Source organism: Ambystoma mexicanum, chromosome 4q (genome assembly GCF_040938575.1).
Source record: "Ambystoma mexicanum isolate Mex_15411 chromosome 4q, UKY_AmexF1_1, whole genome shotgun sequence".
Taxonomy (NCBI): domain Eukaryota; kingdom Metazoa; phylum Chordata; class Amphibia; order Caudata; family Ambystomatidae; genus Ambystoma; species Ambystoma mexicanum.
The window spans coordinates 661093736-661113868 of record NC_090928.1 but is presented as its reverse complement, the minus strand read 5'-3'; the positions used below and the strand labels follow the sequence as shown (position 1 = coordinate 661113868).

At 46.2% G+C, this 20133-nt stretch overlaps 1 protein-coding gene across 2 annotated transcripts in view; it reads right to left on the bottom strand.

The window, feature by feature from the left end:
- The window catches only part of SPTBN1 (spectrin beta, non-erythrocytic 1), a 964524-nt gene that overhangs the window by 65679 nt on the left and 878712 nt on the right, over nucleotides 1-20133 (bottom strand). For both annotated transcript variants that reach the window (XM_069608234.1, XM_069608235.1), the window contains one exon: nucleotides 3374-3440. In XM_069608234.1, the coding sequence (XP_069464335.1) occupies nucleotides 3374-3440 (67 nt within the window). The remainder of the gene's footprint in view (nucleotides 1-3373; nucleotides 3441-20133) is intronic.

Genomic DNA, 20133 nt, shown 5'->3' with positions numbered 1-20133 from the left:
TTTCTTACCGTATGCTTCTTTGTACACAGATTGGAGAATGTGCATAGTTATTCATCCTTTCAATTGATTCCTCGCTCTGGCCGTGTTTTGTATCGGACAGTGGGTGTAATCAAGGGAAAGGATTCTTCCTTGAGGATTCTTCAGTGAAGGTTAAGAAGAAAGAATTTGGATCCATATTGTATCCTTTAATGTTAACTCCACCTGTATCCTTTATGGTGTATACCTTGTTCTAGTTGAATTGAGGGCAGCATGACAGTTTCATACTGTTGCCCCAAAAAGATCCTGCTTAGCAGCAGGAACTAGCCCCAACCTCTGCCTTTTACTAGCACCTATAAAATCTTATTTTACAGTGAATCTCTAACAGAATCACAGTATGAGGGGATACTGAGCTATGCTGTAGAAACAGCCTGCAGTGTAAGTGATGATCTGCAGAATCGGCAGGGTTGCATCACCTTGTTAATCTATAAATTATAGTATTTTGATAGTGCAAACCCTTTCCTAAATATTAAACAATTTGTTTCCTAAAGGAACGACGAGTGAGTGAAGCGGTCTGTAGCTACTTTAAGACCACACCAAGCAAATCCAGGGTATAAGTTTCAAGGTGCTTTTGGTACCAGTGCCAGTCAAGGTTCATATCACACGAGTCCAATAACCTACAGAGGCAATATCTGAATCCAATGGAAGAACACCATCTGTAGCTAATAAGCAGCATCCTACCCAATGTGGTCCTTCCTGAACAGCCCACTAGAACCAACAGGCCAGATATCTGAGTGATGTATACTGGAATAAATACAAATCTATTAAATAACTATAATAAATCATATTTGCAAATCAAATAAATCTAAAGAACCATTTAATCTTCACATGCTGGTTTGTAAGGGCAAATAAAATGTTTACTTGGAGAAAGAAATTGTCATCCACAAGGGTAGCATGCTCCAGAGATGGAGTGGACCTAGTAATTGGGAAAGATCAATATTGTCTCAATTTTCGAACTGATTTACATTAGCCAGTTTCGCTAGTGCCAAATTGCAGAGGTTTCCAACACAGACACTGCCTGAAATATATCTGAATGACTCAAATGTGGAGGATACAACAGAAACAGTAGACCACCAAAAGGTTATCTCCAAGAATGAGTAAAGGAAATTCATGTTCATCTACCAACAGCTATAATCTACCCAGATCAACGTTGACCTCCGCTACCACCTACTCCACCTTCCTGGGCTTTAGGTAATGCACAAATACCTTCTAGCTGATGCGACAGCTGGAAGGTCGGATTCCACCAACTTAAAACTGGTTCCAACAAACCTGCAGAGGAACATTAAGCCTTTAGTCTAACGAGCGGTCCCAGTAACGAATGGCTGCTTTCTAATCCATAAGATTGAATGTTTCTGTAGCACAACGGTAACTTGGATGGGTTATTAACAAACGTGAAAAGTGCAATGGAACATATGATTAATTACTAGATACTGGAATGCAAATGAACAATGCTCAGGGAAACTGAAAAAAGGAGCAAAATATATTTTAATGAAAACATGCTTTACTCATGCAAAACTGACATACAATAACGCAACAAAAGACAAAACATCAAACCAAAACAGTACCAATACAACAAAAACAGTTACAACACACATTAATACATGGTCTCTTCATTACGACAGTGGATGGGGTTAGTTGCAAGTGCTGCAGTGACTAGCTATGCTTGAGGTATTAAAAAAATAAATCAATATTGTGAACGTGCAACACAACGGTGGGTCAAATGTCTGACAACTTGTTGGTTATCAATGTGCACACAACATTTAATACAATGCAACATTTTTGGTCTCTGTGCCATGATTGAAACGTAGACTTTGGTCTTAGATATTTTTTTAGGATTAAAGTTGGTTTGGTAAAACTCATATTTGATAAGCCAGAAGAAAGGTGGGTAGTAAGAGGGTGAAAGGTTGTTTTTTTTTCTTTTTAAGTAGCTGGAAATACATTTTGTTTGCTACAAATTTACCAAAAGATTAATTTTCCCACTTTCTTTTTTAAAGATAACAATCTAGGCGTGGAAGATAGTGCCGAGTAGATGCTCAGTGTACTAGACAGATAAAGTGCTCTATTAATTCTGGATAAAGCAGTGGTTTTCAAAATCAATGTAATACTCATGGTATAGGGACCAAAGACTGCTGCTTTTTACTGAAATAAAAAGGATGTTTACATGAAGGTGAATATTTATGTCCACATATATAATTATATATGTCTGTTGATAGCTTCATTACAAAATAAACTATGCATTGTAATCCTGACAAAGGAAATGACAACATGGAACATGAAAAGCAAATATAACGTCAAGAGTACATGTTTTGAACAATACGACTCAGGTTATTCCTGTAAAAGTGCACTGATATGAAGTATTACTGTGATTCTCAGATGTGTGTAAAGAGCATGGAATTATTCAGCTTGCTATATACTAGATGACAAGCATAGGTGAGTTACAGACGAATAGTAAATGAGCTCTGAAATTATAAGAAATCAAGCATGCACAATTTGAAAGGTGTAAAAATGCATAAGGAAAAGTAAAAAGGATATACAAACATGAAAAGCATATAAATTAAGGAAATAACAAATCATGTAAACCAGAAAGAGAATCTCTCATTTCAATGTATGAAAAGATTCCAGATGGCGAGATGGTTTCACAATGTTACAATTCTTGCTTCCCTATCTGGAGAGACATGTATAAAGGCATCATGGTTAAACACAGTGGGTGGGTGTTTTTGGATGACGATGCATGTACGGTAAAAGAATTATATTTCTAGGGGCACATATTTAGATCTGGGTGTGTTTTTCTTACAACAGCTGTAATTTCTTGCATCATCTTCTACATTGTTCTATTCATATCGGATACAGTGAGAGAATGTGCAGTGTATGGAAAGACCCGAATGTACCATGTGCAACGGCACGCATTCTCCATTACTGAGATCTCTGTTTAAAAATATGGTGCCTGGCAATACAATTACATTGTGGAAACTCCATTTGGGATATTGTTTTTGCTGTAATTGTAATGAAAGACGCACAAATAAATAGAGAAATAAATATGTCACATGAGTCAACTTGGCACCCTTCAATCATTTTGCCAAGATAACATACAGGTCGAGTCAAACTACGCAGAATTACGAGGACTACCTACTCCGACACACACACCTCCCCAATAAAAACAATTACATTTGGTAGGATGAAACAAAAAAGCAAGATTGTTTAAACGTTGAGCAATCAAAAACAGAAACACATCATGGAAACAATCCATCTCTCACAGTCCAGACCAGGATCGGTCATTGGCTGCTCGTCGGCTATTAAAACTTTTGTAGCTTTGGTAGGCTTGGGAGCGGTAACTAACCCTTGGAGAATCCTGGTCTGACGGCAGTCCATTTTGCGAGATATGTTCCCCTTCTTTTGTCCCATCCCTGTAAAAAAACAAAGAATATATTAAAATCGGACTTTAATTTAGTTTTTACATTTAGGCTCCATTTAATTTTAGTGTAGTCTGTAGAAATGTTATGGGATAACAGTGACATTTACATCACAAGAGGAAAGCATTTTGGTAATATCAAAAAAGGTATATTATTGGGGAGTTTTACTAAAGTCCACCAAAAGGTAGGACTATAGAAGACTATGTTTAGTGTACAGGGATCCAACTCTTAGTATAGGCCTGAACTACCCAAGAGGTTCGTTAGCTATGGGTGAGTAGCCAGGCATATTTTAGGAGCGAGAAGGGCAGTAGTAGAGCACCTTTGAGCACACTGACGGTCAAGAAGACAATTACAGACTGGTAAGTAAAAGAACTTTCTACACACTTGTAGAATAGTATAGTTGGACGCTATTCAAGTTAAGTAAAGCACTTGGCAATTAATACTTGGAATCACTGGTATCAGGAAAGAATGAATTAATCGAAACCAACACAGAGCAGGTAAGACTTGCATTACATTCACAGAGGCCTTGGCCTTCAGAAATCCATCCCTGTTAGGGAGAATTTTAATTTATTGTGCCAATTCCCCTCAACCGGAGAGACAACCAGCACCTCTGCTGGACGTCTGGGATTATTTGCTTAACTGTCTTGAGTGAGTGAGGCTTCTTACCACTCACTCATTCTTTTTGCTCTGAGATGGGAATCCTATTTTTCCGCTACCATTATTCTTTTTACTTTTACTGGAGTCATGCTCCATGTATTTCACACTACAGGCATCTGTAATAAATATTTGCAACACACAGCACCCTGTGTGCAGTGTTGCTGGGGAGTCCATTGGGCCTTAATTCCTATTCTTTATTACTTTTTCCTTAGAACTACTGTTCTCATGAATAGTAAGATACTTTATCTTACTTAACTTTCTTTTTGTGGGATCAGCACACACCACCTTATGTGGAGTGCTGACGGGCTACACTAACTCCTTTCCCACTTCTCCTGTAACTTTTATAGTTACACTAAAAGACAAACCTAAATGGCTGGTGGCAGTGGATACATTTTTACCATTTTTGGGTTAGTTACTCGCAGGCTGTCTTCACAGCTGCAGTACAGCACCCACAGGGGACCATTTTCCCAAAATGCCCAGTCTTCTTGAGTAGCAATTTTTCATTTGTATGTTCCTTCTCGGCCCTTTGGCTACCATTCCAGGTGGGGGTGGGTCCTCTGAGTTTTGCCTTCGGCGGGATCCCTTTGTAAAGCCCGCCAAGGCTCTAGTGTGTCTGCTGCGGCAGGAAGTGAGAGAGGAGACCGAAACCTCTTTGGCCTTTGTATGAAGGTATTCCTGGCTGGAACCAGTTAGAACTGGGCAGCTGGCACAGCCACCCCAGGTGATTGGCAGGTCCATAGGACTGAATGAATTGTTTCCTGCATAAACAGCAAGGCTTTTGGGACAGAAGGCTAAGTCTGGGGCCGGGACCACACGATCTACAACTTGCTCTCACTAAATACTCTCCCTCCAGATCTTTACGTTCCTCCGTGTTAGGACTGATTTTCTATACTCTGGCCTGGTGGACAGATGTATAGAAGGCCAACCTATATTGTGACAGGGACACCTCTGGGGAGCTGTAGCCAAACCAGTTCAGGTAACAGTGACAGGCGGTCTAGGCTAAGTTTGTAAAGGGTCCACAATGAGTTCACACAATGGGAATCACAGATTACACTTAGTCAGGATGTATAAAAATACAATTGTCATTTATTGGCCAAACAAACTATAGAAAAGACTACTGGCAGGTAGAGTTATCACACAACACTAGCAAAAATAGATCACATATAAATTCATTTATCCGAGGGCATAACATACATCACAAACTTCAGCAAAGGAAAGGTAAGTTTATATTATGCACTTAAGGTCCACAGAGAATGATCCCTAGCAAACAAAGTCCAGCCCTACGTTGTCTGGGGCCTTTTGCCCAATAGTTTAGGTAAAGTTCCACAGATTTTGAGAGGCAGAAAAAAATGCAGGTAGGGTCTCTGGGGTCCAGTGAAGGGTTTTAATTGTCAGATAAGTTAAACTAGCTAACGGAGGTAGCCCCAACTTTCATAAGTCTTGCGTGAGCAAGCAATAGCAAAGCCAATCTGGTTAGAGCAGGAGTTACAGATTAACAGACCATGATGGAAGATGGTCCGAAATCACCTCTCCCGCTGTCAGCCGTAGTCCTCGATACAAAGGGGTTGCAGGTTCTAGAGGATCTCCGGTTGGTGTCTTTCGCTGGAGCAAGGAATCTCGAATGAAGAATGCAGCAAAACTCTATGCAAGACCCCTCTCATGACTGGACTCGTGTCAGGTAAGCAAAAAGTGAGACGTTCCCTCATATCCCGGGCCCCTTGATGCTAGGATGCCGAAAATGTGCATAGGTGAGTCTTGCAGGGCAGCTGAGGATTCCCAAAGTTGCAGGTCAAAACTCTGGACGGTGACGTCGGCAGCACGGTAGCCCAAACTCGGAGCTGGTCTGCCACAGGGTGGTACAGGGACACTTCTGAAGGCTCTTCTTTGCAGGGTACCAAACAGACGTCAGGAATGGATGCTCCCTCCACTCCCAGGGTCGCAGATTCTTTGCAGGTCTGCTAAAGATCTTCAGCAAGATAGGGCTCCTCCAGGACAGCAGCAGAAGTTGGTAGGCAGGCCTCATTCCGAAGGGTCTCCGGTTTCTTCGCAGGTCTCACAGCTGGATAGAAGTCTTGGCTCCTTCAGGTTTCTCCAGGATCGGATCTCTGAAGAATTGGTGCAGGGCTCCCCTTCTTATACTAAAATCCAGGTAAGAGCAGCTTCCCTAACTAGCCAATGACAGAAATAGACACACACACACACACACACACACACACGAAAAGTCCCAAAAAGTGGGAAAAAGTCACTGCTGCCACCAGTTTATACGGTGTGAGGTCATAATATCCCCATATATATGGTTGCCGTAAATAATATCGCCGGGAAAATGTCGTGCCGATATTATTTGGGTGACCATTTATATGGGGACAGGGGCAAAACATTTTTTTTTAAAAAAAAGTTTGGGGGTTCCGGGGGTGTCCCCCACATGTTCCATGCAATAATGTCGCTACAAAAAACGACAATTTTCCGGCGATATTTTTGCATGGCGAGATTGTTATGGCGACATTATTACATGGAACCGTTTATACTTTTAGCACACCTAGAGTAACCAAAAATCCTCTGAGTGCAAGTCTATGGCAAAACAAAGGTACCCCATTGTACTGCAGTGTAAGCTGCATTGTACAATGATAAAAAGTTACAAGAGATATAAAGTAACCAAAAGTAGTAACACAGTTACACGACTAAGGGAAACAATGTTTCCCAGCACAGACAGCCTGAAGGAGTTTCCCCATAACATTTGAGCAAAAGCCAGTTTAGTGAAGCTTAAGGCTTCACTGCACCGAATAAAAAGAGCAGATCAGCATCAAAAATAAAAGCAAAAGGTTTGGAGGTTCCATAATGGTGGAAGGAAAGGTGCAGTAAAGAGAAATCTTTCCCAACAGTCCAGCACCAACTCTCTGTGTAAGGCACTTCACTAAACAGCGAGCTGGGGGGCAATCTGTTTCCTCAGCAGGCTCCCTCCTATGGAACAGCCCCCTGTTAGGCAAGATTTGGAGTAGTACCTTTTGGGTGCACTACAACAACCAATCCTGGATGGCGGAGAATTGGCTTTGCCTCAATGGTGAAAAAACCGAACTCCTCCTTATTGGCTCACCTTTCACCCTCGGCAATCTTGGAGAACAGTACGCCTCCTTCACCATTGATAATATTCCAATTAAAGTCTCTAACCATGTTAAGACACTCGGAGTCTACCTTGACTCCGACCTGTCGATGGACAGACAGGTCAATGCCATCGCCGCCTCCTCAGCCTACTACACCAAAGTCATCAACGCAACAAGGCCCTTCCTGGCCCGTCAAAGCAGCCTCACGATTGCCAGGGCCATCATCGGGTCAAGACTTGACTACTGTAATGCCCTTCTCGTCGGGACCTCCAACAAAAACATCGCCAAACTTCAGCTAGCCCAGAACAATGCTCTAAGGGCAGCCACCGGCACCGCAAGGAGAGACCACATCTCCGAAATCAGAAGGCAAGTGCATTGGCTCCCTGTTAAAGAAAGAATTGTCTTTAAAACTCTTGCCATTACCCACAAATGCATTCACGAGCTTTCCCCCCCCCCACCTGACGAACAGAATCACCAGGCACTCCGCCACAAGACCGCTTAGATCTTTCTACGCCAACACCATTGTCAGGCCTACCTCTCGGAAAGTGCGTGCTGGTGGCTCCAGTTTCCCCACCCTTGCAGCCACGCACTGGAACGCCCTGCCACCTCACCTCAGAATCATCGAGTCCCACCTTGCCTTTCGTAAGGCTATCAAAACCAGACTCTTTGTGTGACTTTAACCTGTTTCTGCCTTTATGCCTGCTAACTTGTAACTAAGAGCCTCCGAATGTAATCTTAAATCTGTGTTTCCTCTGTAACAGCGCCTCGATGCCTCATGGGCTGCAAGTGCGCTTAACAAATGCAAATAAATAAATAAAAAAATTAAAAAAACCTTGACCGCCTGGCAATAGGAACCCAATCTTTGTCTGTACTACACAGGTTGGTAGCGTGATTGAGCAGTCAGGCGTATCTCAAGATGTGTCAATGTGGGTAGTAGGGTAGTTACACAGAGATTCACAGTGACAAGTATTCAAATAAACACTTACAAGGTTTCTTGATTAAACAATTATTAATTTATTTAATTTATTTAACAGTCAGTTTGAATAAGACTTCTTCAGAAGGGGCAGCAAGCATACAAATACAAAATAGCGTACAAATAGCATACAAATACACTCCAAAATACACAGTATTAGTTTCTCTAAATCAGCAAATGCCCCTTTGGGATGGCACACAGACTTCCTACACCCTCAGGTGACAAATAGCTAGGACACTGTGGACATTAATATATCACTGTTGCATTTAGAGCAATACTTAAAAGCATGTCAAAGAAAAAGGTTATAGAATAAAACAAGAGATCACACATATTTTGAAGCAGGTAAGTACTTTTGAATCCCCCAATGCAAAGTAAGTTAACCCCTTGCTGTAAGGAAAGGGAAAACACAAATGTCAGAGGACAGAAGTTATTCCAGGAGCCAGGCCAGCCAATGTCAATTGGGTACAAGTCTAGCTGAGCTGAAGCACTTCTTGTAGGTGAATAAAAGTCTAGCACAATGTTTTAGAAGTCTTTGTAGAAAATACTAGAATCAATGTAGGGCCAAAAGTTGCCTGGGCTTGTGAAGTAAAGAAGCTGTGAGCAACTCTACAGGAGCAACCAAGACCAGTCTCAACTGAGATCAAGTAAGGCTGCCACAACAAGAGGTATGTTCTCTTAGACTGTACAGTACCTTTGGTTAGAAGTAATGGTTCCTGTTGGCTTCTGTTCCTGTGCCTCAGTCGTGAGGACAAGAGGGAGGACTTCTGAGGACTCCTGCAACACAATGGGACGGTCGGCGACAGAAAGGGACAAACTTCTATTCAGCGGCACTTTGCGGTTTCAGCTCCTCGCGTCTCAGCAAATAGCACCACCATGGACTCTCGGATACCGGCTCAGTCCTACTTACTAGGAGTCTGGAGGATCTTCCAGCAGCTCGGGTCTGACTTAAAAGTGATGCATTCCGAATCTGGTGTTCATTTCCCTGGCACTTCGGTTCCTGCAGCAGCAAGGAAGTACAGTCAGCTCCGAGAGGATGTCCAGACGAGTTCACTTTGGAGTTGATAGGTCCCACCAAATCAAGGGGAGAAGTCGTCCTTGCAGGGCTTCTCTAGTTGAGGCACATTCGGAGCTTGAGCACAGCAGCAGGGCTTCACCAGGCAAACCAACGTTCCAGGAGCTGCTGCAGGTGTCTCTTAACCCAGAAGGTTCCTCCCAGTCATGCGCTTCCTTGGGAAGGAGTCACCCTTGCAGGGTGCGATGGTGAATAGAGGCCTTGCCTTTGGCATCGAGCGGTTTGACGAAGTCCTTTAGGTCCTCCGGAGGTGACTTCTGGAGGATCTTCCTCCACCTAGCTAGTCTGGTCTTTAGTGCCCGTGGTTTCAAGGCGTCGCATGCGGAACAACCTTCCCAGCCGTGGTCAGCACTAAGGTATTGGAGGCAAAGGTTATGGGGGTCGGAAGTGGGGGAAGAGACCCTCGCAGCTGACATGATGTGCCAGGGAGGAGTGTGGCGTCGGAGGACCAAGTACCTAAAAGAAAAAAGAGAAAGATAGAAGAATATCCGTGGAAGAGCACGTGGTATTACATGGCAGAAGCCAAACCCAGGAGCGCTGGTGAAATTGGCTCATTCCTGTCGACACGGAAAAGGGGCCTGGGGGAGTGGCGCTGGTGGACGGAGTCAGGCGAGCGCATGCTGCCAGGGCCGCACCCCCCTAAATTTAAAGGGGAAGAAGATTTTTATGGTGAAAAAGGTTCCATCTCCCGTCCCTCGTGCGGGACACCCATACAGTATAGAGGAAAGGGGACGGGTCGTAAGAGTACATCGTGGTGGTATTGTCTGTGAAGACCCTCACCACCTTGCTCTTGCGGGACGGAAGGAACGACTTGAGGGCACGGAACACTGCTCGCAGTTCCAGGACATTGATGTTGAGATCCTCTCCTCCTGTAGCCACAGGCCTCTGGCGTGGAGACGTCCGGTGTTGTCTCCCCAGCCCTCCAGGGAAGCGTCCGTGGTGATCGTCTCCTGGTATGGAGGGCTCTAGAGGTCCGTGCCCCGGTGATGCTGGAGCGCACGCCCCACCACCTTATCGCCCCCACGGGACTCCCTTTAGAGAACAATCCTGTCTGCGAAGCTTCCGGACACCTTGACCCACAGGGCGTCCAGGAATTTCTGGAGGGGTCACATCCGCAACCTGCAGAGTCTGATTAGGTAGAAGCACAACAACATCATGCCGAGCAGCGGCCTGATGGTCCGCACCGTGGCAATCTTCAGTGCCAAAAGCCATTGCACCTTGCCCAAAATGGCTGCAATCTTCTTTTCTGAGGGGGCTGCCAGGCAGACCATCATGTAGAGCCTGGACTCCAGGAACAGAGCGTCCTGCGATGGAATCAAGCAGGACTTAGGATAGTTCACAGAGAACCCCCAGATCCGTCAGCAGCCGGACGGTGCTGAGCATGGCCCGTACTTCCTGCAGGAGCTGTGGAATGTGCTGCTCCGGTCGGGTCACCGGTGGTATCCATGGACACTTCTTCTGGAATTCCAGAGTGTGTCCATGGGCGAGAGCATCTAGCATCCATCGGTCAGTGGAGATGATCTTCCAATCGCTGACAAAGCCCACCAGTCAGCTTCCCACCGGGTTGCTTGGTTGGGGGCCCCAATGTCCTGGCCGGTTTAGTCCTGCGTCGGGGCCTGCGTGCCGTCTTGGGAGTGACGGCGGCAGCGGCCACCTGTGAAAGCCTTAGAATGACCCATGTAGGCCTCCTGGGTCGTGGAACTGGAGGGCTGACGGTATGAGGCCGATCACCTACTGAAACCCTTCAATGATCTTCCGGATTTCCCTCCGGAGGAACGAAAGGAAGGGCAATGTTGCTGAAGCGTGCCTAGTCCATCTCGGCCATCTCATGACAGTCATGATGGCTTGCAACGATTCATCGACAGCCTTCCCAAAGAGATTGTCCCCGTCGAACGGCATGTCCACGACCCTCGTCTGAACTTCATGCCGAAAGTTGTTGGCTTTCAACCAGCCACGACGATGGATGCAAACACTGTTCCCCATCTAGCAGAAACCCGTGTCTGCGATGTCCAGGGCAACAGTGATGGCATGGTCCGATGACACCTTGCCTTCCTGGTGGATCTCCAGCACCTCGACTCGCTTGTCGTCGGGGAGAAATTCCAGCAATGGGGCCATCTTGTACCACAACTCCCTATCGTACCTGGCCAGGATTGCAAGCGCATTTGCTGCCTTGACCTTTGTTGCCGCTGAGTAGATCACCTTTCTCCCCATGGTGTCCAACTTCTTCCCCTCACTGTCCGGGGGAACTGAGGCTGAAGACTATGGATTTGAGGACTTCTTCCTCGCAGCTGCCGAGACGACTGAGTCTGGGGAAGGCTGCGACCGCAGGAACCCGGTACTTCTCCAGCCGGTCTCTTTTCGCTGGGGGTTGAGGCAGGATTTTTCATCAGCGCCAGGCCCTCATCCCAAACGTCGTCTAGGAGAGGCAGTGCCAGAATGGTCTTGCTTTTAGCCTCTCGGTGCTGGTAAAGGAACCCTTCCGTTTTGGTCTCTTCTGTCGTTAGCTGAAAGAGCTCAGACGTGCAGGCGACCATGAAGTGGAAAGATCTCAACTCTTGGTGGCGGGGAAACGCTGCCGTTGTCATCCGTATACCTAGGTGGGAGGGTATATAAGGCGGTTGATGAGGTGGCGTGGGGTGCTGCTTCCTCTTCGCCGGCGGTGGGGCCGATGCCACCAGCACCGGGGGTGTCGTCAGCATCCTCCTCTGCATCTCTGACACCAGCGTGTGGAGAGTGGACAGGATGTCCAGCGACACGTCCCTGGGAGGTAGGCTTGCTGGGCCCATCGCCTACGTCATCGGCTCTGCCGTCACCCCCCTCGACGATCCTGTCGTCCTCTGCATTTCCATCACAGTCATTCCCCACATCCTCCTGGACGGAGTGAACAGACACCATGTCCTCTTCGTCCAAAGAAGAAAAATCTGTGCCCCGGTGCATGGGAGGAAGGGGCACTCTGGGCGTCTTCAGGCCCACTGGAGCAGGTCAGCCCCTTTAGCCTTCGAGAGAGCGGCCGCCACCAGCTCAATCGTCGAGGATGATGTAGTCTGGACCACCTGGGCCTTCAGGGGTAGGTTGGACACTTTACCCTGCGCCTTGGCCTTCTCCGGCTTCTCCTGCAGCTTCCGGGTTAGCCGATTTACTCTTCGAGGAGGAGCTGGAGCGATGGCTTGAGATGGAGGCGAATGGCGATGAGCACGACCTGCATGTCGCGGGACCCGCTTGCACAGCTACCCCGACGGAAACGGACTTGCGGTGCTTGGCCTTGTCTTGAACCCCCACGGATTGGGTGACCCCAAAGGACTTAGAAGCCCATTCCTTGGACCAGCCGATCCTGGGTGAGGCATACACCTGCTTGCCACATGGGGTAGAGGCCTTGGCATTGAGCCACGCCGCCAGTCTACTGTGTCGATCCTTGATGGTGCTTCTGGTGAATCCAAAGCAAATCTAGCAATCTGCTTCCTTGTGGTCCGGATGGAGACAGTAGAGTCACTGGGAGTGTGTCTTCCACAAACACTTTCCACAATCTGCAGCTGGAGCAGAGCTTGAAGAGAACCTCCGTCCGCCTCCTCCGGCATGGTCGGGCGGGAGACCGATGGCCTTCTGGAATCTTCGTTGAAAAATGGACAATTCTTGCCATTGAGGGTCGATGAAAGACACCGACAAACGGATCCCTGCTTGCTGCTCAAAGGAATGAAAGAGCACACAGGCTCTATGTGACAGACATTTGAATGTTTTAACGCAAAAGCATGAAAACGCAGCAAAGCTCTCGGAGCAAAATACGAGGGACTCCCAACATTTGAACCTGCGGTAAAAATCTGAAGATGGCTGCCAGAAGAGGGGCTTAGGGAGAGGGCAGTCAATGGCTGCGGACAGTATGACCCAGAGCTTAGTGATTGGATTATAGGAGAAAGACAGTTTGTAAGTGAAAGTGAAATGGTTTTCTTTTCCCGAGGATTCCCGGCCTGACAGGGAAAATTCATGAGCATGTGAATTCATGCCAGACCCCATGCTGGAGAACCCAATATTACACTTTATGAATGACTCAAAGTTATTCTAGGTAGGTAAAACCTAATGCAGACTTATTCTGGACAGGCTAACAGCAAGTCCGCGGAAGCAAGACCCAGTTGGGGAACACTCCTACAATTATCCTAACAGGAATAATAAAGTGAAACAAACAGCATTACTTTTGGGAAGAGGCACAACCAAATCACAGGTGAGTAATATACCCTTACATCTACTTTCTGTTAGAATGGCAAAACAGTTTCTAAGGAAAGAAAGATGTTACATATACTTTTCAGAATAGTGCAACACACATTCAAGGTAAGGACTTTTGTAACTGTTCACTCTCAGAGTTACAGTTACCAATCAACTCTTTTCCAGTAAGTAACTTTTAAACACGTATTCTCTTTTCTAGGAAAAAGGCCCAATACTTTTAAAGCCTTTCCCTTATTCTTGGAGCATGAGTGTTCTCAGTGGCAGAAGGGGGGTCACTAGGGTCTAGTGTCCAACAGGCAGTGTCAGGATAGGTTCTTAAGTAGCAAAAGTCCCAAGGAAGACTGTTCAAACAGGTGAGTTTGTTTTAGAGTTAGTTGAGGGTCCAGGGGCTTCACAGAAGACACCCTAGGAGGATTCCAGCAGTGAGCCTGGCTGAACTGGACAGGGGGGTGTCCCAATCACAGAAAACACCCTAAAACTATAAAGGAATCACAAGAGACTTAATGTAGGTAAATGTTCTAGCCAGCACAGTACCTCAGCACAGAAGAAGATTTTCCAGTAGGACTACTTCAGGATCTGCAGCCAAAAACCTGGTCGGTGGATTCCTTGTTGTGGTGACTGAAAACAGGACCTTCGAAGGGACTTTGCAGCAGGTACTGTTAGGCAGAATTGCATGCAGTACCTTCTGGGACCACCACATACAATTAGGACTACAGGTGTAAGCAAAACCAACCTTTGGTATAAGTCTGTACTATACAATTTTTGGTAGCGAGCTCAGCAGCCAGGCTCATCTCAAGAGGGAATGTGATCAGTGCAAGGATATTACACAGAAGTCTTACAATCACAGTGGTTCAAGTAGACACTTACTGTCATAAATCCCCAAAGTTATTTATGAAAAGGATATGGTAACCAAAAAGGATACAATTGATAAGGGTCTTCCGGATCCTTTAATTCACACGACTTGATAGAAGGGATGTCAATTTAGACCTTCCAAGTGATACAACTCTCTGACTGGTGGAACAGGCAGAGAGGAGGATCACTGGAAAGGGCGTGGGAGAGTTACAGGAAGGCAGCCTAGGGAAAAGAAAGCATAATGAGAATCTATCTCAACTGGCCTTTCTGAAAGAATGGTAATAATGCAGTTTCCAACACTAACCTGTAGGCTTTGAACTGTAGTCTTCACCAAAGTCCATGAAGTATCCAGAAAGAAAATAAAAAACGACAAACGAGGGAAGGTTAGTAAGGGAGACTTATCCCGAACGGCACGAGGCTCTCGCTAGTTACCAGGTTGGTGCACCACAGGATAGCGTTCATAGTACTGTGCACAGACACCTTCAAATTAAAGTTGTAGTCGAAGATACACCTTCCTATCCCACCAGGAACAGAACTTATAACGAAATGAGTCCACCTGTTACTTCCTCACAGGCTTTAATCAACCAGGTGCTGGATACACGTGAATCAACTACACACAGCCAGGACAGCCGCACTTGAAGAGTTACAGCGTCCGCGTGCGATTTACACGCAATCCAATTTCACGCAGCTAGGACAGCCGCGCTTGAAGAGTTCCAACGTTTGCGTGTGATTTTACACGCGAATCCAGTACACACAGTCAGGACAGCCGCGCTTGAAGAGTTCAGAGTCTGCGTGGGTTTTTTCACGTGAACAGGAAAACTGCATCCAAATGAAACCGGGCCTTAAGTGTGAGAAGACACGCTAACAAAGTCAGTTGTAGATGCAGGAGATCGCGTGTGAAGGAAGCACGTCGAAGAAGGCCAAGGAAGCAACTGACTGGATGCGAGGACGCAGATGAAAAGTTCAGCTATCAAGACGCAATCAGAAGCAGCGAGTGGCGTTTCCACGCTGCTTATAAACTTTCTGCCGTAAAACACGTGACTAACCGAAATCACGTGAATTTCAATGACGTGAATAATGCAGACGTCGTTTTCCTGGTAATACAAACAACCTCCATTTTGAGTAAAACGGTCTAGCTGTTCTATGAGGATAAACCGTTCTACGCACAGACGGAGTTCCAGATCAAGAGGTACGGTGTCCAGCATGCATGACACTTACACTTGAGGTTTCTTGGAAAAACACTCAACTTATTACACAGTCATTTAGAAAACATTCACTAGATGGAGGCAACTTAATATCATACACAAATCTACTTCAGTTCCAAACCAATAAGTTTGAGTAAATTAAGCTGCCCTGAAATAGGAGCAAAACAGCATTTCAGTTACTTTAAATAGGAGGAAAAACCGCACAAGTTAATAAAATAGATCACCAATACTTTCTTAGGCACTGCAAATAGTGTTAGTTCACTAGGAGGACTCGATTCATTTCAATAGGGCTAGGCCAAAGTCAATGGGCTAGTGTCTTGGATAAGAAAGAGCGGTTTTTTGTAGTAAATGGTAAAGTCTTTACCAAAGTTCTCAGACGTAGTTTGTATGAAAAAGAATCATATGTTGGGTCATAGGCGGATTAGGCCTGCAAGTTGGGAAAGATTCACAAACTTTCACCGCAAGAGATAATTTCTCTCAATTGGGTTGGCACAGTACCTTAGTATGAAGAAAAAGATGCAGCTGAAGACGTTGGTTCCTGGCAGTTCCTGCAGATATCACTGTTCCTGAGCCTCCGTCGTGGGGACAGGAGGGAGGACATCAGGGGACTTCTGCACTGCACGGGACGGGTCAAACAGGGTGGCAAAATGGAAGATCTTTGGTTCGAGTAGCTGTCGTCAAGCACACAAACTGGTGTCCTTCACCCGGGTTAAACCTAACCTGCTCCGAGAATGGTATCCAGGTGGCTTACGAGTTGATTGGTCCCACCAACTCAAAGGAAGAAGTCGTCCTTGAAGGGGCTTCTCTGTCGAGATTAACCTGGCGATTCGGACCTGCAGCAGGGCTTCACCGGGCAAACCAACGGTCCAGGAGTTGCAGCAGCTGTCCTCTTCCAGCTCGCCTTCGGTTCTTTCGTTCCAGTGGTAGACTCTGCTTTCCAGTCCAAGAGACTTGCCTTTCAAACAGTTTTCTCCCTTTCATTCCAGCCTAGCTGTCACTCACCCAGCAGGGTGGCTGTCCTTGCCAGACAGTCAGCCAGCCAGCCAATCACACCAGAGTGCATTTGGGTCTCCAAGGAGACTGAAGCACAGGGAGTTTCGGGCACCTCCCTCACTTTCGGCCCACTCCACTCCACTCCAGACACTCGGGCGCCAGAGGCGGTCTTCAGTCCTGAAGCCCGCCAAAGGCGTATGAACAAAGGGACCAAACCTGGTTTGGCGCACAGAGACAATCTCTAGAAGGACCTTTCCAAAAAGAAACAGAAAAAAAAAAGAAGACTAGGACCTGTTTAAACAAAGGGGCTTAAGGCGCCATCTTGAAAAACATGGCTCCTGCGATTTTTAGCTATCGGTGTTCGCGGTCGGGAAAAATCATGGTAGTTCATTGCAAAACCACTGCCACCAGCCATTTCGATAGGAAAGGGTAGCATTTGACTGCTACGTGAGTTTCTAGACACAGGGAATACTAGGTAACCCCTCCAGCACTCTATAGGAGGCTAGCGTGTGCTGGGTCTAGGAATTTAAAAAAAGACTAGTAAAGTCAATTTAACCTTACATTTTCTGGAAAACAGTAGTTTATCCCAGAGAAGGCATTTAAACCTTTTGGAAGTCTAAAAAGACATCCCTGTGTCACTGCACTGAGGATGCTGTGTAACACACAATAAAAGATGCCTATGGAGTTATCGTAAAATTCCATAATCAAAGAACACAAGAGTAAAACACATCAAAATACATGAAAGAGTGGGGGGAAAAAAAGGCTCACACTCTTTCCAGGTAAAAAAAATCAAGTCCTCAAAATCCAGCAAAGTTGCTGGGGGCCTCTAAGGTTAAGGGAATTAGCACATTTATGAGAATTCTCCCCAACAGGGATCAACGGGAAAGGCTCTAGACAAGGTTTTCCTTACGGCTGGATGTGGCTCTGTGGATTTGGCGCCTTTTTCACAAGCACAGAAGAAGACAGAATTTTGCTGTTGGATTCTCTTCGTTACATAGGTCCAGCACTCTGGTGAAGGGACTTTTCGGACTTGATTTGTGTCTCTGGAGATCCAGCAGGATGCCCACAAAGTTTCAGACATTCGGAAGATGGCTCAAGAACCCAGGGTATTGCAGCCCCGCAAGGTTGCAGCATGGCATGGGATGTTTCTTGAGTCTAGTGGGTCTTGCGATGCTCTGGGTCGGGGTCGTTGTTTCGGAGTCCCCAGGTCGATTGGAAGAAAGGGCTTCAGGTTACACAGCTGTCTCTCCGCTTTTGCGTCATCCTCCTCTTCGGTTTTGGTTCCAGTGGTCGAGTTGTCTTCAGCTTCCAGGTTCGGAGTATTTAACAGAAATTACAGCATAACTTCTGCATTCTCTCCCTGCATTTTACAACAAGGGGCAGTCTGGTTGTCCAATCAGGACAGCCAGTTCCCCCCTCCCCCCACTCGGATGTTTCCCCTTTCAGGCAAGGAGGAAGACAAAAGGGCTTTGGAGATTTGGACTCCTCCCTCTCTTCCTGCCTTCACAGACGGATTGGAGCCTGGGTGGGGAGTCCAGGGGACTCCTGTCGAAGATAAAAATCACACAAATGAATTTCACTTTCTGGATGTCAGGGGAAGGAAGAAGGAATGGCAAGGAACACTAAAATGGCGAGAAAACAAGAGACAGGGCCATTTTGGTAAAATGAGCACCCTTGGGTGCCTCTACTGCAGCTGTGAACATAGCCTGCGGTAAAGGTACATCGAATTAGTAAAAGGTATCACTGCCACCAGCCATTAAATGCTTGTTCCTGTAACAGAATTGTTACAGTTCTAGTGTGAAAGGGGATACATTGTATAACCCAGTACTCCACATAAACTGGGGTGTGCTGGTTTCACCAAATAAAAAGTGAAAGGGATCCCAAGATCCTTGCTACCCTTGGGAACTGTAGTTCTCTCAGTGTTAGCCAGAGAACCTTAAAAGGGGAGTCCTTATGGCAACCCAGCAACAACAGGCACGTATTGCCAAAAGGTTTTCAAAGAGGATAACTTTTAAAATACACTATGGAGAGTCTAAAAAATGACACCCATAAAAAGAGTAAAAGATTCTGTGAGTGTGGAAAAAGGTTCCCACTCACAGAGTGCTTGGTAGGAATTGGTGTAGTAACACTGAGACTACACAACACTTATCTGCTTGGTATCAGGTAACCCACTTTTTGGTATAGGCCTATACTACCAAAGTTGGTAGTGTGACTGAGCAGCATTTATATATAACTAGTTATACTTTGCAGATTCTGAGGTTGCAGAAAGGAAAGGTTAAAGGAAGGAAAGAAGATTAAACAGGTTCTCAGGGCAAGTGAGTATACTTAAATATTCCAATGAAGGCTTCAAACAAGCCTTTCCCAGCAATAACAGTCTAAAAGAAGTTACCACCTATGAGGGAAAGAAATATCAAAATCAATGGACTTGAAGAGTCTGCTGGGAGCCAGGACAGCCAAAGTCAATTGGAGCACAGTCTATGGAGCACAGTCACTTCTTAGATAATACAAGTCTTGCACAAAGTTGGAGAGTATTGTAGAAATCACGTGCAGGGTCACAAGCTGTTGCACTTGTGAAAAAGCAGAGTTGGGATTCACTCTAAGGCAAGCCACTGCATGTCTCACCTGAGTAAAGCAAAGCTTGAGACAATGAGGTAAGTACCCAAAGTCTAAACAGTACTTTTGGTTTGAAGAAGAGTGGTCCAGCTAGAGTCTGTCGCTAGAGTCTGTCCTGTTGCAGCGATGCAGATCCTGGGTTCCTGAGCCTCGGTCGTGGGGCCAAGAGGGAGGACGCCTGGAGGACTCCTACAGCAGCAATTTGGAGCTCGTCGGCAGCTAAATGCTATTTTTGGATCAGCGGCACTCTACCGTTTCAGTGCTTGGTAAACAGCACTACTGCAGATCTCAGATACCGTTTGGGCTTCCTTCACTCCATGAGCCCTGCACTCTGCTGAGGGGACTCGAGCTATGGTCAACCAGCTTCTGAAGGTTCCTCAGGAGACTCCAGGAGCTTCTGGCCAGAATGAAGGCGTTGCACTAGACTATGGATTTCTCGCACCCTGGCACTCCGGTTCTTGTAGCAGCAAAGTAGTACAGCCAATCAGTGAACGTTGTCCAGTGGAGTTTGTCTTGGGGTTAGTTGGTCCCACTCACCCAAGGGAAGATGTTGTCCCTTCCGGAGCTTCTCTGGTCGATCAGAAAAAGGAGTTTCAGCACAGCAGCAGGGCTTCACCAGGCAATTCAAAGGTCCAGGAGGATACAGCAAGCTTTGTTCACGGTTTTTTCACTGGGGGTTTCTCCCAGTGGTCGATTCTGACTCTAGTCCCAAAACCTTCGCCTTTTAAGCAGGTTTCTCCCATTCATGCACAGCCTAGGCTGTCACTCAAACAGCAGGGTGGCTGTCCTAAAAGGACAGCCAGCCAATCAGGACTGGTTGCATTCATGCACTCCTAGAGACAAAGGACAGGGGAATTTCAGGAACCTCCCTCACATCCTGCCTTTCCAGTCTGTGGAGCCAGGGGTGGGTTTCAGGACTGATCAAAGGGCTCAAACCGAGTTTGGCACGCAGAGTAACACCCAAGAAAGACCTCAAACAGAAAATGGCAAAAAAGAAGACTGGGGTCAT